Raw genomic sequence first — 27611 nt, 5'->3', positions numbered from 1 at the left:
GCTGGGACGTGAATCCCAGTCTGGGACTGCCTGGGTCCCTGCTCTGCCTGGGGTACCCCAAAGGCATCCCACGCCTGCTGTCAGCTCCTGTCCCCGCTCAGCACCAGCCTGGGAGAGAGCGGGGACAGGCCCCGACAACGATCAGATGACTGTGGCAGATGAGATTGGCCTTTTGTCAAGGGCTGGGAGCAGCTTTCGCCAAGTGAGGGCCATGTCACTGCCCCCAGTCCCCATGCTGGGAAGCCACACTGACGTCCAGCTCCCGAGGAGGAGGTGACTCCTACTCTGCACCCCTCTGGTCCCCTTGGTTGACCTGGTACCAAAGAGCTGCCCAAAGCTGAGGTCTCATGCCTGCCTCCTCCCATGAGAGCCCCTGGCCACGTGTCAGCACCCCACTGCCTCACTCCTCTCCCTGGCAGCTCCCGGCAAGACCCCTGCCCATGGCGTCTGGCTTCCCTCCTGTCCGGGGTTTCAGGGAGAGATGGGCGTGGGAGAAGGAAGAGCAAGCGCTGGGGGGAAGGCGGCGAGGCTTTGTGCTGAGGTCTTGTATCATCAGTGAAATGCAGCGGCAGCAGGGTCCCCCTCTCCTCAGGACGAGTGGGTCATCACGGGCTTCTGCAAGGCACCGGAGGGAGAAACCTCAGCTCGCTGCCGTGCCCGTGCCACCCCGAGCCACCTCCGCCACCCCAGGTGACAAGGCCAGCACGCTCCCTGTCCCCTCCAGCTGCCACTGCATGGAGTGAGGACCTGCCCTCTGCCATGGACCACGCGGGCAGTGGGAATTCAAAGATGTACATCTTGTTTGGTCCCCCCACCCTGGGGCTTACGACATCCCAGGCCTCAGGGGGTGATGCCCAGGTGTGCCTGCCCTCACCGGCTCGCATGGTGAGACCAACGCTGAGAGCCTGGGGCTCGAGGGCAGCATGGGGAGGGACAGGTCCCTCTGTGCAAGCCCAGGGAAGCAGGTCCTACACAGAGCCCAGGCCAGCAATCCTCCCGGGCGGCTGGGTTCGTACCGCAAAGAGTCGCTCCACTCTCCTGTTCTTCCCGTTGGGGTTTCTCTGCGTCAGGGAGCCACGGTAAACGGAGTTGCGGTCAAAGGAGTCGTCAAGACCTGTAGCGAAAGAAGAGGGATGGGCAGCAGGTCCTCATGCACCTCTCTAGAGGTATCAGTTACCCACCAAGCCACTTGGGTTTTACTGTCCCCCACTTGCTGTGGTTTTGGATGCATCACGGCACTTCCCTCTCCAGGAGGGTGGTGGGAACCCCGTTGAGAACAGGGAGGCAAAAGTTGCTGCTACTCAGGTTTCCAGAGCGCCAAGCAACACAGACAGGTCAACTTTGGGGCCAGTCCCTGTGGACGTGTCTCCTGGGCTGTGCCTACAGCAGTCCCGAGCACAGGCTGTCCTGTTACCTGTCCCCGCACGTGTGCAAGCTGGGTCAGCCTGCCAGCAGTCAAATGCCAAGACCTCTGCTCTGGAAACCTCCACGGTATGGCAAAAGCCCAGCCCGTGAGGAGCTCTCACCCCGCAAGCCTACAACACTCTCTTGACCGACTAGGTCATCTCCTCTTCTCTGCCACCAACCTCCACCAACTGCACCTTTGCAGGCCCAACTTTGCAAGTCATTGACCTGTGGGGAGGGCGGTCAGGAGACCGAGTTGCCCCATCGCCCAGCCCAGGCAGTAGGGATTAGGCTCTCCTGGTGACGTCCGTCCCGATTGCACGTCCCTCTATCTCCTCGCGGGGCTGACGTGTCCCCTGGGCTGCCTTTATCTGCCTGCCCTTCGCAGGAAGGAGAGCAGATGACTCCTCCTCAGCACGAGGAGAAGGGACCTTTCCACCTACCAGCCTCAGCTTGGGAAACGGGACTGTTAATTGCCTGCGTGCACGGGGGAAACGCGATTCCTTCTCTGCATTAAATGATCTTTCCCCCCTTCGCTCCCTTCATCTTCCATTATCTGGAAGGAGAGCCGTTCTTGCTGCCTTTAAGCTTATGAGGCGAGATAAGCGAGAAATAGAAAAGTCATTTCCTAATGGGCCTCGCTGATATCGGTCAGGATGAAACGTTTCCAGTGATTGCCCCCTGCCACACAAGCTGCTGTGCCAAGTTTCAGGTCACTGTCTACTTCAAAGCACTCCCAAGCTGCTGTTTGTCATAGCTGGGCTGCGGAGGGCCTCTTGATCCCCACCGGAGACCAGTGGCTGAGGAAGGTGGGCAACAGGGTCAAGGATACCTTCCCCAAGATGACCAAGCGAGGAAGAAATTGCTATCAGAAGAGATGGTGGGCTTAGGCGAGGCTTTGAGGTCGAACAGCTAACAGGATGCCACAAATGACGTAACTCTGGGGTGGCAGGAGCCCAGGCTGCAGAGAAAGTCCTGGTCCCTGGGGACCGAGCCAACTCGGCCTGACCTCCGCCCTGCCGTCACAGTCCCCGGTCCTGCCGGCTGCCCCCTCCTTTCTAAGTTACCCACCACAGGTTTCCCCTGCGGCTGCCCTAACGGGAGGCCGCGAGCACAGGGAAGGGGACCCCCGATGCAGGCGCACAACTGGATGCGGAGAAAGAGAGGACTGAGCATCCCCCAAAGCCCAGCCCATCCACCCACAGGTCCCCGCTCCCGTGGGCAGAGCCGTGGTCCTTACCGTTGATTTCGAGGGGGCTGTCGAACTTCCTCCTGAACCCCTGCAGTCCAGGCATCGCCTGCAAGAGAAGGGGAGCAGCCTGCCGTGGGGAAGGGGGTGGGAGGACAGAGGTACCCTCCGAGGCCACCGCTTCAAAAGCGGCTCCCCGGAGAACCCGGTTGTCCCCAGGCTTAATGCCATGCCACGTGCACACCGGGAAGGTGCTCTAGCCGGCACAGATTAAACACGTACTCACTTTAACGTCATCCGAAGACTCCCCTGGGCTGCTGCTGGCGGGAGCGGGAGAGGGGAGGCAGGCAGCCTGCGGGCAGAGGAAGGGCAGAGGTTTCTCTGGGGGTGCAGAGGAGGCAGATGACTCTGTCTGCCTCTCTTTGTGTTTTCACCTCTTTTATTTAGCCTGGATTGATCCTAAGGTGAGCAAAAGAGGCAGCACACTGCCCCGGCAGCAGCTCTGCCTGATGGACTGCGATTATAAAAATCAGCATGGAAATGCAGGAGTTGGGTCCAGGCTGTGCTGCGTGCAGCAGCCCTGCGTGCCCTCCCTGCAGCCCCGGGAAGAGCACCGGTCCCCAGATACAAAATCCTCCCTTGCTGCCGGTAAGGAATCAGCATTGTCCCCCGTCCTCAGCGAGACAGCCACTGGCAGAGCCCCGGGGCAGAGTTCCAGGCAGCAGGGAGGGAGCTGGGCGCAGCTCAGCAAGCCAGGCAGCCCTTCACAGCGCCCAGGGGCAGCAGCGACCACCCAGGGGAGCGCGTGCAGCTTAGGGCTGGGACCTCTCATACCTCCTGTCCTCCACGCTCACCTGCCCGCTCGACTTCTTCCTTGCCTTTTCCACCGACTTCACTGTCAGCCCCGCAGCGGACAGAGCTGCAATTCGAGATTCGATGTCTGATATCTTTAGAGGAAGGAAAAAAAAAAAAAACCAAACATATGGATGGTGGCCAGAGGATCCATCGCCAGCTTCGTTTGCCATCGCTGGCCAGGGGTCTGGGCAAAGCAGCTCCCAAAGCCAAGCCCTCACCTCGCTCTCTGCCTGTTGCACCTGAGCGGCTGCCGAGGCCACTTTGTCCTCCAGCTCCGACAGCTCCGAATCGGTAGTGCTGCTGTGCCGAGTCCCTTCCTCAAGCTCCTTCAGGGTCTTCTCGAGCTGGTAGGTCTTCCCAGCCGTCAGGTACACCTGAAATACAAGAAAAAAAACCCCACATTGCAGGTTAACCTCCCTGGAGTTCTCCTCTCCTGGCGTGACCGCAGCTCCAGACGCAACAGCTCCTGCCGCTATTTTACGACTGCCTTCTTGCCTTGCAGCACAGACAGTACCAGTCAGCTCTGGCAGGGCTTTTCATCTCATTTCCTCCCTTCCCCGGGCTTTTGGAGAGCAATTACCAATGGGGTGAAGTGGTAAAAGGCTCGATGGGAACACAGGAAGGACCAAAACTCGGTGACCTACTCGAGTAGCATCAGCATCTTTACGCCGTGTGCTCAGAGGAGAGGCAGGTAACTGCAAACAAGCGCAGGCTGCCAGGGCCCGTGGTGGCAGCAAGCTGGGAAGGAGATAGACTGGCTCTCCGAATCCACTCAGTCTTTTTTAAGGGTGTCTGTGCTGCTGGGTTGCCTGGGAGTAAGGTCCGGATTTGGGAGTTTGGCCCCGGGCAGTTAATCAACCTGACCCCTGCAAAAGGCAGCTTTGCAACAGGGACTGCTCTGGACACACGGGAACGATCCCGGCCAAGAGCCCCAGCAAACACGCGTGCAAACGGAGCCCAGCGCAGCTGGTGAGCCAGGTGGGGTGAACCAGGGAGCGCTGACTGGGGATGCACCTATGGGCGGCCGTGGGAAGCAATGTCTTAACTTTGCTGTCTAGATAAGAAGGGTGAAAGGACCCGGCCCAATAAAACCACTGGTTTTGCTGTCACTTGCCTCCCCTGGGCTACTACAAGGCTGCAAGTCCAAGCAAGGCAATTTAGGAGACATTAATATGTCCGTATGCAATCGCACAAGATGATCAGATGCGTTGTGGCCGCTGTTTTGCGGACCGATCCCAAAATCTTGGTACTGCCAATGCACCTCCTGCTCCTCCAGCCCTCTCCGCTTTTCCTGGGCTGGGTATTGCGCGAAACTGCCCGGCACGAGCCCCCTGCGTGCGCCCAAGTACCGACCACCCTCCCAAATCACAGCAACGCTCCCCACATCCCCTAGGTCCCCCGGATCCCAGTGCAGACCCTGAGGCCATAACAGCTCGCCAATGTTTGCGGGTGCTATTCGTGAAGCCGCTCAGCCGCTGAGTCACAGGGACACAATTTGTTGTTGGGCCATCAAACTCTCCCAGCGCCCTCCGAGGTGGGTGGCATCCCCTCGGAGAGCGGCCAGCCAGCCGTGACTCAGCCGGGGCCCCCGAGGGAACGGCAGGATGGGCAGGCAGCTCCTGGGGCCGTTGTCTACCCACCGCCTCGCCCCTGCCCCGCCGCTGATGGCAGCGGCACTAAGCCCGAAGTTCACGTCCTTCCCAGCCCCAGCCCCTCTCCTGGGAGGGGGGCAACCTCAAAAGCTTCATGCAGTCACCCCTCTTGGGGTGCATTTGGCCAGAAACCAGCCGGGTGGTGCAGTTTCCGAGCGCGCTCTGCTCCCAGCAGCTCCCTGCTGTTACGTGTAAGCTTTCCCCAAGGAGAGACGAGCCACAGACCGTGTTATAAAACCCTACTCCCCATCACAGGACGTTTCTGACAGCGAAACCCGACCACCCAGATGGAGACGCGACTCTTCGCCCCATCTTTGAGCTGTTTCTTTGCAGCTTGGTAAATGGCCCTGCGGATGCAATCCATTCCCCACGGGGAATCGATTCGTGTGCGTTTACAATAGCTAAAAAAAAAAAATAAAAAAAAATGTTGGTGCTTCACACAGTCACACAAACCTAGCAGGGGATTATGCTCTAGATGTAAACTTATCACCTGCACGAGCCCATCAGCCCCAGGCACAAGTCAGCCTTAGCGAAGAGGCAGGTCACGCTATCCTCGTTCGTAAAAGCCGTGACGAAATGCAGTGCTGGGGAAGGAACCAAAGGCAAGAGGGACAAAAGCTTTTGCTGCAGCTGGAGCACAGGGCCGCTGAAGTCCAGCAAAGCGATGCTACAGCAAGCTGGGGACCGCGCTCGTCCTCTCTCCCTGTCACTCACCCGGGGGGAACCGGGGACTGAGGCAAGGGAAGCCCCGAGACAGAGCGTCTGCGCTCGCTGTTGTGCCGTCTCCCTCATAAGACAGCCCTGGCCACCTTGGACAAGACTAGACTCTTTAATCCCTCTGTGGTGCCCATCCTTTTAATGCCGACCTACCCACTAACAGAAATCTGGGGTGGGTTTCCTCTGTATTCCCACCCCCCGATGCCCTCCCTGCTTGCAGAAAGCTCTCGTGAACCTTACGTTTTCTTCAAGCTCACGGTAGGCTTCGGCCACCTCTTTCCCGTCTCCCAGGCTGGGAAGCTGCCCTGCGGGGGGGGCACAGCTGCCGTTGCACTGGCTCTCTCCGTGCAACGACTCACACACTGCTTCCTCCGTGGCGTTTATGGCTCTCAGAACTTTGGCCGTGATTTCGCTCAAAGCCTGAGCCGACGACCTCTGTGAACGCCCGGCACGGCCAAAGCGGAGGGTGGGAGGGGGAAAAAAAAACAAGGACGTTATTTTAACGTGGTGTACAAAACGGCGCAAGTTGGGGGGTGAGAGGGGCATCAGACCTTCAGGAGCTGGAGGAAGATGGAGAAGCGATAATTAAAGGGCTTACGCTGTTCCTGAAGGGCTCTCCACCGGAGACTGATGTGTGGCTAAAGCAGAGCTTTGATCTCAGCCCATGCTTTCTGGAGGATGGCTGTGACAAAAGAAGTCATCTCAAAACGCTTGGGAAAGAGGTTATCAGGGGCTGTGTTTCTTGCTGGAAGTGGTGCCGCCGGCGCTGTCTGACAGCAGCAGCACCCGGCCACCTGAAGGCCGCTCAGTTACTCAGCAGTTAAGGTCTAATTGCAGCGTATTGCTTTAATTGCTGCATATGGCAGCATATGCAAATAATTCCTTAAGTTTCTGGCAAAAAAAAAAAAAAAAAAACCCCAAGCCATAAAATTATTGTATTGCCACACTGCCAGAACTTGGGACTAATATCCCCCCTTCCCACCCCAAGGAGCACTGACAGCAATAACGCTCCTAAGTGCTGCCTTTCACTTGATAAGGCACTAAGCACACGTAAAAATAGACTGAAGAAACTCATCATCTCTCTCTCAGCTGATAATTCCCTAGAAACCAAGGAGATGGGGGTGATATATGCACTGGCGACAAACAGTTGTGTTTACAACTGGACGTATTTCCAGGCGAGCCGTCCTGCAGAGAACCAACTAACTCAGTCCAGCTGATATTCTTATCATTTTATGGTGCCTTCATGGTACAGCGTAGTTTTTTCACATTTTCCATTAGGAGCATCTGCTTTCATCGCAGTGTTCCCCAGTTAGCAGACTTCCTCCTGACTGGAGAGGAGACTCGCATAAAAACAAACTCAGAATCATGCAAAATCCAACTCTGGGTCTGGCAGAAGTATCAGGAAAGTTGCTGTTAAAAAAATCCACGCTGACAGACACAGCCTTTGACCGAGGCTGGTCCACCTACATCACTGCAGGCATTTCTCACTCAATACCCCACGAAGGTATTTAACACTTTGAGTGTTGCTGCGATGCAAAAAGCTGGATTTTGTTTCACTTCTCAGGTTTGGTTGTGATTGAGCTGTTGCAACCCAGCTGGGTCTCTCTTCGTTCAGGAGCTGTCGCGTAGCTCCTGTGTTACCTGCCTGCCTGACCCCGCTGAGAGACAACTGTGCCTGTATCCTCCCTGCTCGTAGCTGGGGTTTGGTCAAAGAAAGTAGCAGATCTGGAGAATCTGGGCCTCATTTTGTGAGAATGGAGACGCTTTCGTTGATACCCCACTAATACCTCCCTGTTCCTCAGCGCAGGTCAGGGCTTGAGCAGCAGATGAGCAGCTCACACTGGAGTTAAGTTACCTTGGCTGGGTGAGTTACCACTTATCCCCTGGGCTGCAATTAACTGGAAATGGTTACTAAGAAGATGCACGTCGTTCAACCGACGAGTGGTAGTTAAGTCTGGCTGCAGCAATCACCTAAAAGCAGCTGTCAGGAAAAAGGAGGCAGAGAAGGAGGGTTTCGGTAGGGATGCAGCGCACCGCTGATCCAGTGTCGGTAAGAGCACGGCAGACGGTACCCAAAACCGTGTAGGAAGCCGTCCTGCGAACAGTCGCTTGCTTTAATCTTGAGATTTTACGTAGAGCCGTGCACAGACTCATACCTGAGACAGACTCACTAAATGCACCACCTGAGTACAGGCAGCCACGCTCTCCAAGCCCAGCAGCAGCCAGGTTTTGCCTTGCGATGCTGAGGAACAAAAGCACATTAAAGAGAGACCTCGTGGCACAACAAAAGTCTCCGTAACCTCGGATGAAAGGAGCTTTGCAGGAGAGGAAAGGGGCAGCGCGGACCTCGCTTGCTTCCTTCGCCGCCCTCGCCAGCAACGGATGTGTCAGAGCAAACACACGTGTACTCCATCCGCCACCACGGCAGAAGGGAGGGGATGATCAAATAAGCCATTAGAGACCCAACAAGGAACGCCGACCTCTCCAATTTGTGCTAATGGACCGTCTCAGGAGGCTCTGCACAACTGGGGACACACGAGATCTCCGTTTCTTTCTGAGTCACCCGAGCCGTCATCGGTTGCTCATCCCTGCTGCTGTCACCCAGCCCTGCTGCTGTCACCCAGCCCTGCTGCTGTCACCCAGCCCTGCTGCCTGCTGGGTGAGGTGGGGGGGAAGCGGTCCAGCACCTCTCTCTGCTCTCGCTCTCCGGGGGGGAAGCAATCCTCCCCTGCAAGGCTGCACACAAACGAACGCCTCTCCAGCCCTGCCACGGGCCATGGGGCTGAGGGACCCTCTGGGGTGATGGGAACGGGGCTGCGTAGGTGCTGTGATCCCTCCTCCTCTCCCTGACCCATGTCCCCGTGTGTCACCCACCGCTGAGCAGGGGACAGGAGCCAGCACAGTGCTGTAAGTACAGGAGGTGCTGACCTGGCAGAGTGAAAGTGGGACCAGGGATTTTGGGAGTCCCTTGCCTAGCGCAGGAGCACTGACAGGTCTGGAAGAGACGTTTCAAGCTGTAGAAGGTGCCTGACAAATGCTGCCAGTAGTAAATCATCATCGAGCTCTCCTCCCACCCCAGGACTCTCTCCTCTAATGACATCCAGATCCTGAGACAACTCTTCTAAATAGATGCGGACATTGTGTACCTCTGCCTGACAGGCTGTAGCCTGCAAGACCTCTAAGAGACTTTACTTTTGACTCCTGGATGAGACTGGGAGAGCCTGCAAGGACAAAGGTCCAGATCCAGCACCCTGGGACTTCCCTCTCCCTCGACACAGTGTTTAAGCAGGCAGCTGAGCCAGACAGCCCTGGGAGGCATCGAGGTGTAGGTGTGGGACAGAAGAAGAGTCGCATTATCACGCTGTGAGCCATAAACCACCGCGAGCAGCAGGAACCGCAGACGGAGCCCAGAACGGTATGGGTGCGAGGACACAGGTTACCTTTCGAGCATCTCTGGCCATGTCATCACTGGAGGAACTGATCTCTGGCTTCTGCATTCTCTTCTTTTCTTCACGCTCCTCTTCTTCAGAAGAGACTTCTTTGTCGCTGATGTTGCTAGCCAGCTCCTCCAGCTTCCTCTTCAACTCCTCCTCCTCGGCATCGGGATCAAGTTGGGACTCTGGGGCTGGAGACTGAAGGAGCAGAAGAAGGGAGCCGTGTAAGAGTCTCCTGTGGTGGACGATGGGGCATGCCCAGGTCCAGACACACTCACCAAGACCGGCCAGCAGAGCAGCTCGAGGAGTCCTACCACAGATGGACTTTGCAAAGGGGACTTCAAGCCCCCTCTCTGCACCCATTTTCGCAAAGGGTGGCCAGACCGCCCAAGGGAGCAGCAGATCCCAGCGAGCTGCACTCCAGCTCCATGCCGAGGAATACAAACTCTTGATCTAAAGAATCTCCCGTCCATTTTCCCCACACGCAGAACTTGCTTGTTTTTCCCTGTGGAAAACTGCCTTTCCCCCTCCCCTTAAAAAGGTGTGCGTGGGGGATTCGTGGCCAAAAATCACCTTATTTTCATCAGGAATCAGAGCGACCCAAAGACATGGTCCACCAGGGTGAGGGAAGCAGCCACGGAGCCTCTAGGTAATCTTACTTGCGATGAGAAAAGACACAGCAAATTTTCCTGCAGGATAGGTGGCATATTTCCACCCAGCTCTGTTATTAGGTGCAATACATGGTGCCTGCAGAAGCATCCTATTAAACTCCCAGGCGCTGGAAGGGATCTCCAGAAGTTACTGAACTCGTCACCCCTTGCGTTAAGATGGGAATAAAATTATCTGTGTCATACCTGATGGGTTTTTGTCTAAGCTGTTCTTAATGACCTTGAACAATGGCATCTGCAGCAGGCGACCTATTCCTGGGCTCTGCTATCCTTTCTGCTAGAAAGCTTTTCTGAATAGTCAACCTCAACCTGTCCCACAGCAGTTTAGACCCGTTGCCTCTACTCTGATCTACCCTAGACATGGGAGCAAGGCACGGGGACCTGCAAACGTGCACGTCTCCTACTCCCTTGGTCAGATTTACTGACAGAAGCACTGAATGGTTACGGACATGGCCATCTCCGTTACGAATTTTAGAAAAAAGAATAAATTGCATTGTTTCATCTACGCCTAGGGACTTCTCTGTAATTATCACTGTCCATTCTACCGAGCCATCAGCCACCAGAGCAGCCCATAGTGATGGGTTCACACGAAGGAAAAGAAGAGTACCTGGTCTGAAATTAGAAACCCAGAATCAATGTTGAGTGACCTAAGTATTCACAGATTCTACATGGCTGCCCAGGTTTCACTTAATTTAGCTGTTTTCTTCCAAGCTTGATGGCATGGTAAGATACAGCAGTCCTTGACTCAGATCTCATATGCACACTAACCAGGTGTCTTCCTCATATGTACTAATTGATCCTCCCATGATTTCTAACGAGCCGTCACAGCTCTGCGAAGGTACCGACACCCACTTAACGATACTCCTGAAATTAGCGTTTCATAAAGTATCAACCTGAAACCCAACTTCCCTCGCGCAGAAGGGGCAAGGAAGGCACTAGCTTGCACAGGGGCCTAAATGCCATGGGTTAAATTTGCTTCCGTTTCTGTCCTGCCGTGCAATGTTTTCTAAGGCACTCCATCACCTGAACCTAGAGAAGAGCCTCCAAGGCCAAAACAGAGGATTAAAATCAAACGTCCTGAGCCATTTTGTCTGTCCGTCTGTCTCCCTGCAATGCCAGCTGTTTCCGAGCAGCCCCTACGATGACGAGGGGAAGGGACCAGCACAGCCCATGTTCTCTCCCTGCCGAGGGAGTGCCCTGGCTTTGCCCGGTTTTACCTCATCAGAACGCACCAGGATTTTTTCCTCCAAGCGGTTCAGCATGCTTTCGATTGCGGACATGCGTTTGTTGAGCTCATGGATCTAGAGGAAAGGAGAGACAGAGAAAAGGAGTAGAGAACAGACCAGCCACCGCTGCCAGGACAGTGAGAAAACAGTGCAACCAGCAGAAGAAAGCAAGCAGCAAGTGGGCTGAGTTAAAAGACATTAAAAAGTAATGTCTGAAAAAAGATGGCCCTGGATACCCTGAAGAGCTCCAGGAGGTGCACGGCCTCCCCTCGAATCTGGCAAACTCAAAGCGATGCTGCGTACCCAGCACGCCGCAGTTCCCACCAAAGCATCGGTAGCGGTGAGCATAAAACCACGTCACTGACCCCTTGTCCAGACAAAAGCACCAGGCGGTAACAAAGCCATCTATCTTGCCATCATTCGCGTGCTGCCCCAAATTCAAGTCACCATCAATTTTCGTTTCCTACTAACACATTTTTCAAGCAGCTTCTACCCCATCATCCCCCTGCCAATACAGCGCTGGAAAGGACGAGGGAAGAAGGTAAGAATTTCCCATGAAAAATTCCAGAGAGAAAAACTGAAACGGAAAGTTTTCCCCAACACACTTTGAAATTTTTTGACTTCTCCATGCATTGATTTACCAAGATGCGTGCCCCTCTTTTCTCCCTCACTCTTCCAACTAAAAAAAAGGGGCATGGAGAGAAGAGGGAAGGGAAGGGAAGGGAAGGGAAGGGAAGGGAAGGGAAGGGAAGGGAAGGGAAGGGAAGGGAAGGGAAGGGAAGGGAAGGGAAGGGAAGGGAAGGGAAGGGAAGGGAAGGGAAGGGAAGGGAAGGGAAGGGAAGGGAAGGGAAGGGAAGGGAAGGGAAGGGAAGGGAAGGGAAGGGAAGGGAAGGGAAGGGAAGGGAAGGGAAGGGAAGGGAAGGGAAGGGAAGGGAAGGGAAGGGAAGGGAAAAGACAGACAAAATCCTGAAAATCAAAGAGAAGTTACTTTCTGTGTAACAGCCGAGACAAACTTTTGTGGTTAAATCACTGAAAACATTAAAGGAAGCTTTTTCTTTTTTTTTCCTTTTAGAAATGGAAGTTTTGCTTTCTTTAATGAAAGAAGTCTTTCTCCTTTGATCCAAACAAATAAAACACAAATGATGAGAAATATTGCCCATTTTATAACACTACCTCCCACATCACTGCTGTTTTGAGTGGCTGCCTCCTATTCAAAGGGGAATGAGCAGCAAATGCAGTAAGTAAATGCAGTAACAAAGAGATGCAAAGGCTTGGCTTTGTTTTTATAACATTTCCATCCTCTCACTTTGGTTTTGTGCTTGCTAGTGTTCGATTAATTAGATCCTCACAACAGCTTGGAGAGATTGCATCTGCTTAAGGGAAGATGAATATAAAAACCTGACACTCCGGAGAGCAGAGTGCTGTAATTACCGTCCCGAACTGAATGCATCTTTAAACAGCATTAAACCCACAGGCAGGAAGCAATCCAATCCATCTCTAAGTGCTTTCCCGGTGCTGTTTAAGGCCTGACTCTTGCATCGCTCCTGGTGACAATGAGAAGTCTCTGATGGACCACCAGCTTCAGAGGTGCCACCATACAGAGAGGCCACCATACGGAGAGGTTCAGAGAGGCATACGTGCCACCATAACAGAGAGGTTCAGAGAGGTCAGAGCATAATGCATGGTCTGCTGTTGATGGGCTACAAGGATTGGAGCTGAAGAGCTTGCTGTCGTTCTCCTTCCCAAGCAAGGCTGGTTTCAATGCATGGTGGTCATCCCATTAGGGTGCATCCCCATCAGGGGCTGGACCGCCCTGCACTGCTCTCTGCAAGACAAAGGCTGGCAAATGCTTCTCTGTATTAAAACTTTTAAAGCAAAGAAACGTCAAACACAGCCCATAAGGAGGACGTCAGTTAAGGCAAACTATCGCTTGCTGCTGGGAAGGGAAGACAGGTTACTCTGGCGGAGGTGCTGCCTCCAGTCTCCCAAATACACAAGACATCTAACAGAAGCTTTATGTAAAAAAAAGGAGCCAGATGGCATCAAAGCTTCAGGAATCCAGAACGACTGAGCTGCCTTGATGTACAGCAGGACGGCTTTTGGGGAGAAACTTGGTAAATTGGTGCTATTCCTTGCGGCTTGGTCTTGTTCCTACCTGGCTTCTAAAGACCTAAAGGCAAAGATCTGCGCAGTTACCAATTCAGGGCTTCTTTTCATGTCTCAGGAGGTTTAAGAACTTCTTTTAATAGTGTTTGTTTTTTTTTTTTTTTAATTTTGTTCTAGCACCTTTAGCTCCTGGAGTCACAGGGCTAGGGAACAGCCTCCGCTTTTGTAACTGGAAAAGTTAAGTTTCTTGTGTTTGGAACAGTGTATCCTCTCCAGAATTACAGCAAAAGTGATTTTCAGATCAAACATATTTTCACAAACTTGCACCTAAGGCAGTTTTAGAAAAGAGGGTTTTCATCTGTGGGGTCAAAGTGATGGAGGGCAAAGAGCTGAGCTCTCCACCTCTTGAAACCTTCAGATGCCAAGAAGGTGTCTACCGGGAAAACATTGCTTTTGAAGCCAGGCTACAGGATTCAATACAGGGTTAACGGGGGATAAGAAGCATGCTTCTGGACCCTACACCCCCCAGGCCAGCATCTTGAATCGCCAGAGGGCCCAGCCTCTGAGAAGTGCAGTGCCAGGGTGACCAGTTGTACTCAGCAATCCTCGCTGTCCCAGGAGGGGCTGGGATACCCCAGAAGCCCTGGAGATGGCTACATGACATACCCTGGAAGTGCCTGTAAGCAGCTCAAGAGCCACCGCTTTGCTACTCAGGACAATGCAGTCCGCTGCTCGCTGTCCCAAATCCCTCACGGCCTGCCTCTGCCCTCCTGCCAGCCTCAGCCCCTCCATCTCCTCCAACCTCAGGACAAGAGGATGGACACCAGCCTCTTCTGAACCTCTTCCAGCTCTGCCAATACAACAGAGCTGGCTAGCACTGAAACCTGGATGTTCTTGCCTTCTCTCTTCTTTGGGCTTATACCTGGCCTCTCCGTGGCCAACGGCGACAGTGATGCACCCGTGCATCATTCTGAAGTTAATGGTCCAGCATAGAGCCAGGTCTCTTCCTGCTGGTCGAGGAGAAGGCTCTGTGGGAGGGTGGTTGCTAGCTGTAAACCCATCAGCAGCACAAAGGGCAGGAAGGACGAAGAGCTATTTAAGCTAATGAACGATATTGGCATAAGAGCAAATGGGGTTAAATTGGGAGTGAGAAGATGTCTCGTAACCATTAGAGTGACAAGGCTCCACAGCAGCCTTCGTACTGGTGTGACGGAGCAAACCACAAAGCGTGCCGGACCGCCCTGAAGCGAGAGCTTGCCCAGCTGATGAAGGAAGTCATCTGAAGCGTTGGTAGGAATTGGGCCCCATTTCCCCACTGCAAAGCACGCTGCACATTTCATGCCTAACGTACCGTGGCCTCATTAAGGACACCCAGTCCAGGGTTCTTCCATTTACCGCTGACTGAAAAAGGAATGGCATTTCCTAATTAAAACATGTGCCGAGAGAAGTAAAAGGCGAAGGAAAGGTTTCCCTACGCCAGGCACATGAAGTGTGGTGCCTAGGGATGGTTGTGGTTGCAGATCCCCCCACGGATTACCCAAAGGAGGGCCCAGGATGTGCAAAATTACCAGCTTGAGCAGAAACAAGTAGCGGGCTCTCCCCGTGTATCTGCGTACTCAAACATCACCGCACATTTTGCAGCTTACGAGGTCTGAGGGATGCTTTTTACCGTTCCCGCCGCCCACCATTCACAAAGGTGGCATCGGGAACTGCAGGTCCTTGCTTGACAATTAAAACACATGCTCACAGCCTTTTTGACACCCCTCTCTAGACTCTTCCCCCTATTATCATCATTCAGGAGAGTTACATGACAGGTCGTCTCGACCCAGTCCTACCGGGGCAGGAACAGTACACACTGCGAAGGAAGAAAAGGATCTTGATGCTTATGAAATATCCCTCTCCAAACCTTGGTCTGATCATAAAGCACCGCCGCATTCAGTTGAAGAAAGCCTTTTTGGGGACACAGAAAGCCATAGGTAACTCGCAGATTAATAAGGACAGGCTGGAAAATTAACAGCAATGACGGCAGGCTTGTTACTGTGACAGCAGCATGGGCAGAGTGAAGCACCAGTGCCTGATTTTCTCTTTGCCACGGGTGTAAAAGTGGAAGGACTGGAAGGAGGACCTGGGAGAAGAAGCACAGAGCTCCCGAGTACTGCTGCATCATTCTAACGGTGCAGAGAAAAGTCTGTTCTTCCTCACCTTAATGAAAGAAGGAGCCTTAAGCACACCTTCCCAGGTCTCAGCCCTGCTCCCAGTTCACAACCACCTTGGCAGGTCCCTCAACACGGAGGGCAGGACATGGCCCGGGCATTCATCTTGCTGGTGCCACGCAACCATGACGTGACACCTAGATGAGCCAGCTCCTAGGTCATCCCACAGGCTCGCTGTATTGCTCTGGCAATGCAAAGTGGCTACACTCCCAGCTTCTTCAGTTCCTGAGCTGAAGAGGAAGAGAGGGGGATCTTGAGTCTGCAGAGATCTGGGATCCACTCTGCTCCCCCTTGGACCCGCACATGGGAAGCATGGGCACCAAACTGCCCCTGTGCATCCCGCCTGGGAGACTACCTTGGTTTGCCACCGCTGCTTCTCTTCTCCTCTGAACCATCCTGCACCTCACAGATAACAAGCACCGTGTATGGCAAGAGAGGCTTGGCCACAGACTTGGTCTCACAAGAGGTTCGGCAGCTGTTCGGTACCTGATTCCCGGAGTGGCTGGCGTTCTCCTGGGAGGAGGCTCTGTTCTGGCATTTTGCGTGGTGGGGCAGGTAGGCATGGAACTGGGCTCCCTTCACGTCCTCGTCAGAGGTGTCCATATCTGCAGAGTACCGGGACTGGGGCTGCTCGTTCCAAGGGCTGCCTTTGGAGAGAGAAGGCTTCAGCACAAAGGTACAAGAGATTCACACCCCTGAGTTACTTCCTGGCCATTGGCCCCATCGTTAAGACAAGCAAATAATGAAGCACTTCTCCAAATCACACTTTCTATCCTTTGGCAGGAGATGCTTCTGCAAGAGAGACCACGGTTAGGGATGGCTATGCTGGGCCACGCCGCAGCTCCACCCACCGCGGCTGCACAGCACCTAGCTCAGCAGGGTCCCACGCAGTGCTGCTGAGATAGCGGTGGGCACAAGGAGCATCATCCTTGCTCTCTCGTGCCCCAAACAGCCAGGCCCCTCACCAAAAACTGCTATTGCCTTCCCAGTTTTGTTGGAGCACGGGTTTGGACACTGCCCTTCGTGCGTTGTTCAGGTGCTGGAAGATGTTTCTCTCAGGCTAGAGAGGTACCAGTCTAGGACAGAGAATTTAAAAGAGTGGAATTTCTCCTTTTTAAAGGAGAATTTCAAATGAGACAAAAACAATGAGAGAAAAAGGAATTAACAAGCCAGAGGGCCCTGCTGCTGTGTCACTCCAGAGGGGCTCAGAGTAGGAATTTAAACGGTGCACAGTAAGGTTTATCCAGTGTTTCCTAGGGCCCTGAAAATCAAGCACTTGAAAATACGACCACGCAGTTGGAGACCCAGAAGGATATCTATATTCTACAGCTGCATGTGCACAAGCCAGTACCCAACCCTCCTGGCTCTGCTATCACAGCGGGAAAACCAACAGCAGTAAAAGGCAAATTCTGCACCATCATTTGCTAGGGTATTTATAGACTCACGAAACCACCGATCCCGCAGCCTGCCAGTGCACCCTGCCATACGGATGCTACTTAGCAACCCCCAGTGCTTGCCTCCAGTTCTTGTCCAGCCTTACTGCAGTGCAAGTCCCCTTAAAACTCCGAAATTTCTGCGCCCACAACATTCTTTGGCAAGGAGTTCAATTCACCTGTCGCTGCCTGCAGAAGGAAGCACGTCCCCTTGTTTCTAGCCTGGCTTCTAGTAGTGTCATTTGGTTGTGCCTAGTTCTTACTCTGGACAAGACCTCCAGATATGAAAGGGCTGGACACCTTAAGAACAACTCCTCTGGCTTTGAGAAATGAGTTTGTTGGGGACGAAACCAGCCCATTACAACCAAATAACTTCAGCTGATTCTCTCATGAAAAAAAAAAAAAAAAAAAAATCACTTTTGCAGATGGATATTTTGTCTTGACACTCCAGCCTTTTAGTGGCTTTGAGGTTGTTCAAATAAATCAAAGATATTTTCATTTTTGTCCAAGTCTCGCAGGCACTTTTCCCCAAGATACAAGAGGAGCCTGGCCAGAGACACCTACCAGGTTTTACGTTTCTTTCCAGGCTCCTTCTCCGCGAATTGACGGTGAGCCGAACCTCTGTGCTGAAGTGCTGCTCCGGAGGGCTCGCGCCCGGTCCCTGTTCCTGCAAGATGTGGTGGAAGACCAGATCTGCCTCTGCGATCCTGGACTCCTTCTGGGAGGCATCTTCAGCTGAGTTGGGGAAATCTGGGAAGGACTGGGAGATGAGGGTTGCTGCTGAGCAGCTGCCCGCGAGCTCTCCCTGCCTCTCCCGACCTCCGCTAACGGCTCCTCGCTTTATCCTCCAATACATGCACGGATTGACCCTTTATAACGCCGATTCCTAATAATCCATTTTAAAGCCTTATTTATCTTATTGTCCATTATTTACCTATGCTGCTGAACCCTGAGCAATACTTCTCAACACTGCCAGGGGGCACTGTTAATTTTTACGAGAACTAGGTACCGAGTCCCTTCAGCTAGGCTGCAAAGAGCTCTAGTCTTTTAAAACGTCGTGCCCTTCTGCTTTCTCAAACAACAGCCGCCTTCTGCCCCTCAAATAATGTGCAACCAATAAATTTAATTCACATGATCTCAACAGAGGCCAGCCTTCCCTAGCCTCACGTTGAATTCTGCTGCATAAAGATGGGCTTAGATAAGGAGAGAATGAATCTACTTGTTTGCTGAAAATTCTTAGCAGTTTATGTGGAATGGGGTGATTTCTTTTTTTTTTTTTTTTTAAAGCCGTTGTTACACATCTCGGCACATCCTAGTTCTACCCAGGGGTACAGTTTAAAGTTGCTTAATTTTTTTAAAGTGAAATTTCAACAGAAAAGGCCAACAGGAGCAGCCCAGAAAGCTTGGTGTGAAGCATCTCAGGCTGGAAGGTCTTCTGCCACATCCAGGGCAGCCCCGTCTGCATTGCTGCCCAGAGCTGGAAGGTGGGGATGGCTGACCCCCAGCCCTCGCTGGGATCACGGGGCGCAGCTCGCTGCAGCCACTCATGCTGGAGCTGCCCGTGGGTCCTGCTCCTGGTCAGGATCTCCTGACACTGAGACACTTATAGTCTCCTATATAGACGTAACCAGTGTTCATGCAGGTTTTGTTCTCCCCGTGTTCTCCCCTCTGATGATGGGGACCCCCACCCCGCAGGTGCCATCCCTGCAGTCACGCTGGCTCTGCAGGATTCATCTTCTCAATCTCGGACGGGTCGTGTGCTCCACGAAGCTGCCGGCCAACTACATCCCCAGTGCCACCACATGGCAAAACCAGCCCCAAACTGGATGGGATGATGGGAGAGGAATCTGGCTTCATTTCATCCCTTGAATACTGAACCTCCAAAAGCTCGCTGGAAACTAGGGTGTCCCATAGCCTTGGGACAACACAAGAAAACTGTTGTCTGCAAAAAGCCTCTTGCTATCTCATCTTCCCACTCATCCTCGCTTCGGTCAGATGTCCTACTCCTGACTTAGCCTTAGGCGAAGCACTCGAAATGAGAGAAGAGATAGCGAGCGGGGCGATGGGAAGTGAGGATTGGCACCATCGCTTCTCAACACCGGCTGAAGGAGGAGGTAGCAGAGGTAGCAAGGAGCAAGAAGAGAGGAAAGGAACCCCCCGGCACTCTCCCAGTACCTGGAAAGCATCCGGGCTGCTGGCTGCTGGAGAGAGCTGCAGCGACTGGCGGCGAGACTGAGCAGAGTACTCCGAGTCCAGTTCAAAATCAAAGGGATGGACAGACAGCAGGCGCTTTGTCTTGCGCATCTTAGCGTAGGAAGTGCAAGGAAGGAAAATTCACCATAAAACACAGTTGACCTTGAAGAAAGGGGGGGGAGGGCCCTTGTCTCCTCAGTTTGCCTGAGTTTGCACAGCCCAAAGCAAGGCTCCTGCTTTTTGCAGAGAAAATTTGGGTCCGACGTTGTCCTGCTTGCAGGGAGCCAGGTATATAGGGCAACGTGTGCTTGAGTTAAGGAAAAGCGGCTTCCTGATTTCCACAGTCTCTGGCTCAGGACTGTGGCCATGAGCAGGCAGTGAAAAGCTCTCTCCTGGTTTGTAAAGACACCATGGGAGAGCTGAGCCAGGTTACAGCTCGGAGAGAGATCCAGGAGATGCTTTCGAGTCCTGAAGCATCTCCCCGTCTTCAGAGAAAGGATGCTGTGGGCAGGTCTGCCCGGCTATTTGGGAGGTCATCAGCTGCCTTGGGGCAGGAGCAGCTGGGACAAGCCTCTCGGACTTCAGAAGCAGATCAAAATGAAGTATCAAGCGTGTGAAATGCAGCACATACCTGTAGCTGCAGGCTGAGATGGTGTGTATGTAACAGCACGTATGTAACCCTACCAGCATTTCAGACACACCGGCAGATTTCACACATGCTTCAAGGACAAATACACTTCCCATCAGGCTTCTTAATCTGCATTTCAATCCATACACATAGTCCCAGAAAAAAACAGGAGATAAATCAATGAACCCAGCTGTGCTTTGCTACTCTACCAGGGATCTCTTCTTCTAGTAAAAAACCAGGTAGGTTCTCATTATACAGGTAGGAGCCGGGACGTTTACATTAATTGGGGTCTTCCTGAGTGTCAGGAGCAGTTATTTTTTCCAGAGGGCAAGTATCTGTGATTTTACTGACTTGGTTGTTTCTACACAAACTGGGAGAGGGGCTCATCTCAGAAAAGGAAAACAGAGAGAAAGGCCCAGTTCTGAACGTGGCACAGAAAGCCACCGCCACCGCCACCGCCGCCACCACCACCCAAGGCAGGCCAGCAGCAGCTGAGGGCACGGAGCCAGGCAGAAGGGGCCCCCGAACAAAACGCTTACTCTGCTGTAGCACTCTGCTTCAGCTCCACGAAGGACACCATCTTCGTCATCGCTGTCGTCCCCAATGCCGCTGCTGGTGAGGAGCTGGCATTCACCTGGAGGGGAGAGAACGGCAGCTCCTGCACCCCGTTCCTGGGGGAGGTAAGTCCCCACCGTGGTGGTCACACCAGTGCAGCTGCGGGTGAGGCCGTGCTTCTTGTATAGGGTGAAAAGGTCCAGATTAGAAATACCTCTCAAAGTTTTTTTTTCTTTTTTCATTTTTTGCATATTACACCATGGCCAGTAGGTTGCACAAGTAAAGGGAAGGGGACAAAGGAGATGGGAAAGGGACGGGAACACGTTAAGGTAGCCCCAGTGCTGCAGCTGGCACGCAGTGACCACAGTCTAAGGCCTGGAGGGCTGAAGCTCTTTGGGGTGCAGCTCCTAGGCAACGCTGCAGATATCCACCGGTAGCACTTGATCTTGCAAAAGCTTGGCTGGCCTCTCATTGCTTCCCCTTCCAGCTGTGCACCAACACAGACGTGGAAGTGACCACTGCAGGAAGATGAAGGACACCTGCACCACAGAGAGCACCCCGAGGTCCACCTGGGTGACTCCAGTGTTTGAAGGCACTACAGCTCAGCCCAACGCGGCTCTGCCTCTCCTATTGCCGGTTCCCATCAGCCAGCTCCGCTATCTGGCCGTGACCCGTTCCTTTTTGGGTCCCCCCCTCTGTGCCCAGATCACTGCCAAGCCCAGCACAAATGCCAGACCGAGTCCAAAATGTTCTTTCCTATATCAAATGGTGAGGTGGAGCGAATCCTCACTGCAAGGGCTCCTAAGGAATGCAACCTGAAGTCCCAGATTCAGTAGGTTCCTTAAGAATATGGCCAGCTTTAAGCGTAAGACGTAGGTGCATTGAGATGACGATGACTACTTGCAAGCTTCAAGTTTGGCACATAACTAAAAGCCCTGTTGTGTCCGAGTCTACCCTTGGAGACCCCAGGTGTACCACAGTGTAAGAGATGAGCGTTACAGTCCACCTCCACCGCAGTGGAGAGATGTCCTCCCTGGCCCAGCCACACCAAACCGTGCTGGAGTGCCCATAGCCAGAGGGTGTGAAGAGAAAAAGACATCAGAAACCTCTCTTGAACTGCAGGCCACGTGCTGCAATTCTCTTTTTTTACTTACTGTTAATGTCTGGCAGGCTGTAAACTCTGTCGTGAAGACCTAAATGAAAAGAAAAATGGTGGGAAAAATAAATAAGCACATTTTCTCCAGGTACCTCGCAGAGAACAAGCCTCAGAGCTATGGTTAACTGGAGTTCTCATTCTCTAGCCGTCACAAGGCACAACCATCAAAAGGGCTCTTTAGGGAGAACAAAACAGGCACTTGGAGACAGGACTTGACTTTTAAAAGTCAAAGACCTTATTTCCACCCCTTCCACAGTCCTGCTGCAACACCCCGCAGCCGGGGAGTGCAGCAGCAGGGGAAAGGCAGAGCCAACGGCCGACGGCCACGCAAAATGCAATGGTCTCACGTCATCCTGCTGTACCTCCTCAACCAGAGATACGTCCCACAAGGAGATTCTCACTCGTTCAGGGTCTGGCCAATTCACCAGTGTTAATGAAGTAATAGCAACAAAATAATCTCTTTCTGAAAAAGACATCAGAATCTCAATTTAAAGAAGCCTAAAGCACTTGGTTTGTCCTCACTTGGTTTGGTTTTCTCTAGGATTGTCCTTTCTGTGGGGTCTGAAGCATTTTCAGACCGAACGCTGCATACGTTATTTCTCAGTCCATTAATTTTACGTTCAATGCCACTACCTTCCACGCGCTTTCTGACATTTCTGCCATGAGTGGTCTGGGTAGAAGAACGATTGGACCAGTTGAATCAGCTCATGTCTACGGTATTTGTGCAAACTTTTCTGTGGCTCCTCAAGATGGGAATAAAATCCACATGGGTTTTCAAAGGCAATAGGCCAAGCAGTGCAGGAGCTGTATGAATGGCAACTAGCGGATACCCAGTAAGTAATACCGTATTAACAACAGCCTTCAGCATATATTTATGCACTATCGGATCAATCTCAGAAATACTGAAGATCCATAAAGCTCTGAAGAACATAGCTATGGGGACAGGTAACTCACTAATTTTGATACGGTTTTGTCAGCGTCAGAGCATCATCAGATTGGCTGTAAAAGTCAATCAAGGGAAAAAAATGAGTGCTGTCGCTACCCACCCTCTGTTTTTTGGACCTGCAGGTTAAACTTTGGGTTAACTTCACAAGCTCTCCCCTGTGACAAAAAGAGCTAAAAGAAAGAAAAACAAGAGCTGCAACTCTTCCATACTTACAAGCTGCAGGACGTGAGGCTTTTAAAACTAAGCATGAGATATTCTCAAGTCTGTGGTAAAATCTTAAACCTTAACAGAGATAAAAAAAATCCACTGAGAACATCTGCTCTGCTGCTCCCAGTGCTTTGAACCTCTGCTTCCTCCTTAAAATGTTTTGCCCAGTCTCGAAGCCACACGGCACTGGGAGCGGCACCAGTGCTGGTGTCCCTCCCTCGGTGCCGATGCCGGCTGGGTGCTGAACAGGCACGCCATGCACAGCAGGGCCGGAGAAACCCCGGCCGTCCTCCTCACCTAGAAACGTGGACTTCACCCCCTGCCCTGGCTGCAGCCTGCCGTAGAGGGACTGCAGCACTTTGGCACTTCCGAACCTCTTGAAACGGGATCGCACGTGTTCGTAGTACCACTCCAGGGAACCGATCCTCACGATCCTGCCCAAAGAGAGGATGCGCGTACAGGTGAGCCGGTCCGGCCACGCTCATGGTGACCATACCCTCACCCAGAAACCGCCTCTTAACAAAAAGTTTGTGCCTGTTTTCTAACCAGCAAATGGGTTTCTAACCAGCATAAAGGAATGCTGAGTTTGGGCGGCTCTTCTCGAGCCTCCGCCCCGAGGCTCGCCCTGCCTTGCAGGAGCAGTACCTGGAGAGGCGGCAGGGATCGCAGACCCAGCCTTGCTCCTTCTTGTTGTAGCGGCTGCAGTTCTTGCAGGTGTAGAAGCGGCAGTCCAGGCACTGCCGCTTGCTGTTCAGCAGGAACTTGAAGGGCTGGAGGCAGTGGACGCAGTGGGTTTCGTTGAGGTGGGACTGATTCGTCAGAAACTCTCTCTTGCTGCTCTCCTGGTCAATCTTGCATTTCAGCTCCCTGCAGAAAACATCCCAGAACACAGGAACTTGGTTTGGGTAGCATTTCACTGCAGACTCTCACGTGGCAAACCCCGTCACGCTTCCATCATTTCAGGAACGATTTTCGAGGGAACATCTCGAGTCCTGCAGCTTGTGGAAACAGCTGTAGGGCAAATCTAGCAAATATCAGATCATGAGTTAAATAAGCTGAGCAAAGAAGGCAGCTCCAGATTTAGGGCCGGTTTACTGTACATTAGGATCTGCCACTGTTAAATTTAAGGTTAGATTTGGTTGTGCCAAAACCTGTCCCATTTGTTTCGCAGGGTATCGATCGTGAATCCCAGGAACCTCAGGAGAGCGGCTCTTGAAGCCTCATCTGCATCCCAACCCAACACGATCTCTGAGCCTGAAGTCCAGCTGGAAATCAAAAGCTTTCTGCAATTCTCAGTTTAAAAAAAACCCAACAATCTGAGATTAAAAAGGATTAAAGGGGGTTTTGATCTAGTCTTTCAGTGCTAAATTCAGCAGCGACTTCTGCCCTTTATTAAGGGCAGGAACCCAGAACTGCAGGAACCACTTCTGCCTTTATTAAGGGCAGAAGCGATGTGCAACGAGGCTGTTCAGAGGACAGCAGCTGGAGGAGATGCTCACGACAGTCCCGTGAAAGCCTGGCCGACACGAGTGCTTTCCAAGAGCACCTTCTCCTGGCAGCCCATCACGACAGGCTTCCTTTGCTATCCAGACCCGGCTGTTAGAGCAGGTCCCCACGCAGGAAGGCGCCTTGGCGAGGCCGAATACCCAGCGACAGCCGGGGCCAGCTAAAACCCCTGCCAAGCCAGCGGGTCCCTCGGCACTGCCCAAAGGCTTTCCCTTTGTTCCCCCTGCCACGCACTACCTCAGGTATGTTTGCCTTTGGGGCTGTGGCTGAGAGGCAATGTTTGACTTGTAGGGAAGGTCCTAGAAGGGTGTTTTCTGCCTAGGCAGGGTTAGGAAGCTGTATTTTCCAGAGAAGAAGTCAACCTGGGCCAAAAAACCTCAAGTAATCAGGTTTGGAGGCTGCTTCAGGAAGACAGCAGGGACCACAAGGCTCCTGGTGATGCTCCCGGTGCCCCCCAGCCATCGGGGAGACGGGCTGACGGCAGGGTGACCGCAGCAGGAGCCTTGCTGGCGCGGCAGCGCCGTGCCGGGAAGTCCACGGGAGCAGTGATGTGGCTGGTGGTGGGAACGACACGAATGTAAATCGAGCTAATCTCTGTTTAACCAAATCAGTTTGCACATTAGGGATCAGCTCGCGTTTTTTTCCAGGGGGGGGGGACTTATCGCCAGCTCGCTGCCAGCACGCCCGGCTGCGTTCCCTGTTGCACTGGAGCGATACCAACTTGCATTAACTGAGGATCTGGGACGTGTAAAAAACAATATAAAGACTGAACTGGCCACCTATTTTTTATATTCAGCTATTCACCATCCTAGCAGTGTTTCAAATGACCTAGTGCAAATGTCCAGCAGTAAATTTATATGTGGCTACTAAAAACAACCCCCCAAATAGAAAACCCTTGGGTTGGGCTCAGTGTTCCTTTTCCACCCCGTGCTCAGGCTGTTTCCAGCAGGATCCCATCTTTCACTGGACTGCTTTTTCTGGTTTCCAGAGACCGGTTGGATCCCTTCACCTCCCCTCCCTTGCCCACGAGACCTGCCGAAGGAAGGACAAGTGTCAGCCAAACCAGTTTAAAACCTGCAGGAACCGCATGCCTCTTGTCTCCTCTTGCTGGCAGGAGCACAAGGCAGCCCTTTCCCCGCTCTGCTCATGGCAGAATAAACCAGCGGTGGTGGGATGCCAAACTGCAGCGGGGTCGGTCCAGCTGAGCTCCAGGAGAGCTGTCCCAAAACCAGGGGGTTGCTGGCAGGGATGTTTTTGGAAAGAAGCAGGGAGAGCCCCCACAAAGTGGCCATTATTTAATTTCTCGGGCAAAGCATTACCCTCGCATGGTTGTGCAGTTTCTGGCCAGCTGAAGCCTTTGTCCGTTGTTGGTGAATAGCTTCTGCCAAAAAGAAAATGCGGAGAAGTAGCAGAAAGGGAAGAAAAAGACCAAGCTGGGGGGGGGGGGGGGCGGACACATTTCTTCAAGGCTTGCAGGTTGAGACAAGCCCGGTGAATAGAAAAGCAAATGAATAAAAAAGCAAATGAGGATGGCCAGAGCACCGGGAGCAGGGTGAACGGCTGCAGGGTCTCCCATAACCTCACATCATGTCCCAGCTTGTTACAGGCAGAAAACGCTCGCGTAGCTCTGTGTCCGGCATGCAGGAGCGTGCCAGACTTTCCCAGACTGGTGGTCTGGTCTATGCCAGGTATTACAGAAATATCCGATTGACGGATGTGGCTGTGGCTGAGCCTGCGGAGAGAGGCAACCAAGCCTCGGACCAGGTGACATGCTCCTACCCTAGAGACTTGGGCAGTGCCAGGCACCGCTGCGTTAACGCCAGCCCTCCAGGATTTAAAAACTTTAAGAAAAAAAAAAAGCCGTGAATGCTGGGACAGAGAGAAGGCTGCTTAGGGGAGACAGCAGCCTGGTAGAAGCATCTGGAGACCTTCTCCCTGTCTTGCACACCCTCTCGCACCTCCCATACCAGGGCACTCAGTTTGGGAGCTTCCTGGGCATCAGAGCAGACCCAGATAATCCAGTCTGGCACCAAGGTCAAGTAGGTAAGGTATTCACCTCGCCCACCTCTTTGCTGCAGGGCACACCTCCTTCCTCCAGGCAGAGCTCAGATCCATCACAAGGGAGACATTCACCCTGTCCAGGGTGATAATTTTTTTTTATAAACACCCTTGTCTGATCTCCGTCCTGCACTTCAGAGCTACCAGCAGAGGAAGGCAGTAGATGATGATATTGCCTCCCACACAGGCTGGGTTTTCTTAGGCAAAAAAAATAATCAGGAGGTTCAAAAAATATGTGACCGAGAGCTTCTCGTGGCTGATGGTGTAAACGGAGAGGCTCCCACGCAGCCTTGCGTGGAAACCCACGAGGGCAAGCTTTCGGGGGATGCTTCGACAGCTCAGATGCAGATATCCCAAATGAAGAAGGATGACTCGCACCCCTCACCTTTCCCTTTGGGTCTGATAGAGGAACCAACGTGCTCCTGGTCCCTAGAGCATCACTGTGCTATTGGAACCAGCCCTGGCTCCCAACATTTGGAGCTAGGAGGGTGTGAGGGCTTGGTGGGGGCACAGCACTGCCCGGACCCGGCCCGGGAGCGCAGGCCATCCCGTCGGGATAATAACGAGAACGTGGCCAGGGATGCTGCAGCTTCTTGAAATAAAGTTAAGAAATTATCAAGTTCAATGCCTGATGTAGGTAATGAACAAGGCCTAAAAACCCACAACTTCGCAAAATTTAATCTAATCTGTCCGAACATTTTTTAAACAGCGCTTTTGTCAAATGCCCTACACATCTGTTTGCTGCTCCAGTGATTTTTCAATCTTTTCCCAATCCGTGGCCCCTTTAAACTTTCCCAGAACGGCACTGCCCTCTCTATAGCATATTTAAGGCTTAACTACAATAGGTTTACTACTCCTCTCAGTTATTTTTCCAGGATCCTTCAGGAGTTTGTGGACTCCCAGGACCCACTGAATCACTGAATACCCCTCCTGTCCTAAACGCGCAAGAACCATCACATGAAACAAAAGCAAGGCAGCCAAATCCCATCCTTTGCTCCAAGGCAAGGTCTCCCCGCGAGAGCCACGCCAGCGTCAAGCCCCACAAAGGCATTTCCTGAGCGAGGGGCAGATATTTGTCCCCGTGAACTGCCGTAATGACACCGATCTGTGTCGCCGCCGATGGCACGGTGCCAGTTTGCACCTTTGCAGCCTGAATGCGTCACCTCGCCGCTGATAACATAATCTATTAACCACCGGCTTTGATTTTAACAGCCAGGTCCTGGCTGTTCCTCCTCAATGCATTTTTTTATTCCTACAGCCCGTACGCATCAGGACATACAGGGGTCTGCGGCTACGTCTTGCTTGCACCCGACCTGGCGGAGCAGAGAGCAGATACTCACTCCAGCCGTTCCTCCTCTTTTTTCCGCAGATCAAAGTCGCGTTGAACGACTTCCCAAACGTGCTTGGCCTCTTCATCGGTTAGCTTGGAGAGGTCCAGCTTCCTCCCCATCTCGTCCCGGCGAGT

The 27611-nt window shown here is 52.8% G+C and overlaps 1 protein-coding gene across 1 annotated transcript; it reads right to left on the bottom strand.

The window, feature by feature from the left end:
* Positions 1 to 302: 302 nt before the first annotated feature.
* Positions 303 to 27611, bottom strand: MLPH (melanophilin). The gene is made up of 17 exons (XM_075511657.1): positions 27487 to 27611; positions 23228 to 23449; positions 22880 to 23016; positions 21428 to 21466; positions 20258 to 20352; positions 19073 to 19201; positions 17462 to 17657; positions 15951 to 16111; positions 11137 to 11220; positions 9258 to 9449; positions 6058 to 6252; positions 3667 to 3822; positions 3448 to 3540; positions 2880 to 2945; positions 2645 to 2702; positions 1017 to 1114; positions 303 to 615 (listed from the first exon to the last, which is right to left on the bottom strand). Exons 1-17 carry the CDS (start codon positions 27594 to 27596, stop codon positions 589 to 591), a joined length of 2058 nt encoding a protein of 685 aa, XP_075367772.1. The 5' UTR covers positions 27597 to 27611; the 3' UTR covers positions 303 to 588.

The sequence above is a fragment of the Mycteria americana genome, chromosome 9 (genome assembly GCF_035582795.1).
Source record: "Mycteria americana isolate JAX WOST 10 ecotype Jacksonville Zoo and Gardens chromosome 9, USCA_MyAme_1.0, whole genome shotgun sequence".
Taxonomy (NCBI): domain Eukaryota; kingdom Metazoa; phylum Chordata; class Aves; order Ciconiiformes; family Ciconiidae; genus Mycteria; species Mycteria americana.
The sequence above is the reverse complement of the archived record's forward strand: the minus strand, read 5'-3'. Positions and strand labels throughout refer to the sequence as shown.

Bases quoted from the DNA above. Each gene is read 5' to 3' on its own strand.
- MLPH (XM_075511657.1), bottom strand. From the start codon at position 27,596: ATGGGGAGGAAGCTGGACCTCTCCAAGCTAACCGATGAAGAGGCCAAG. The intron at 21,467-22,879 runs GTGAGGAGGACG...CTTTTCATTTAG, and splicing joins GGTGAAGTCCACGTTTCTAG to GTCTTCACGACAGAGTTTAC. The intron at 2,703-2,879 runs GTGAGTACGTGT...CTTCTCTTGCAG, and splicing joins AGTCTTCGGATGACGTTAAA to GCGATGCCTGGACTGCAGGG.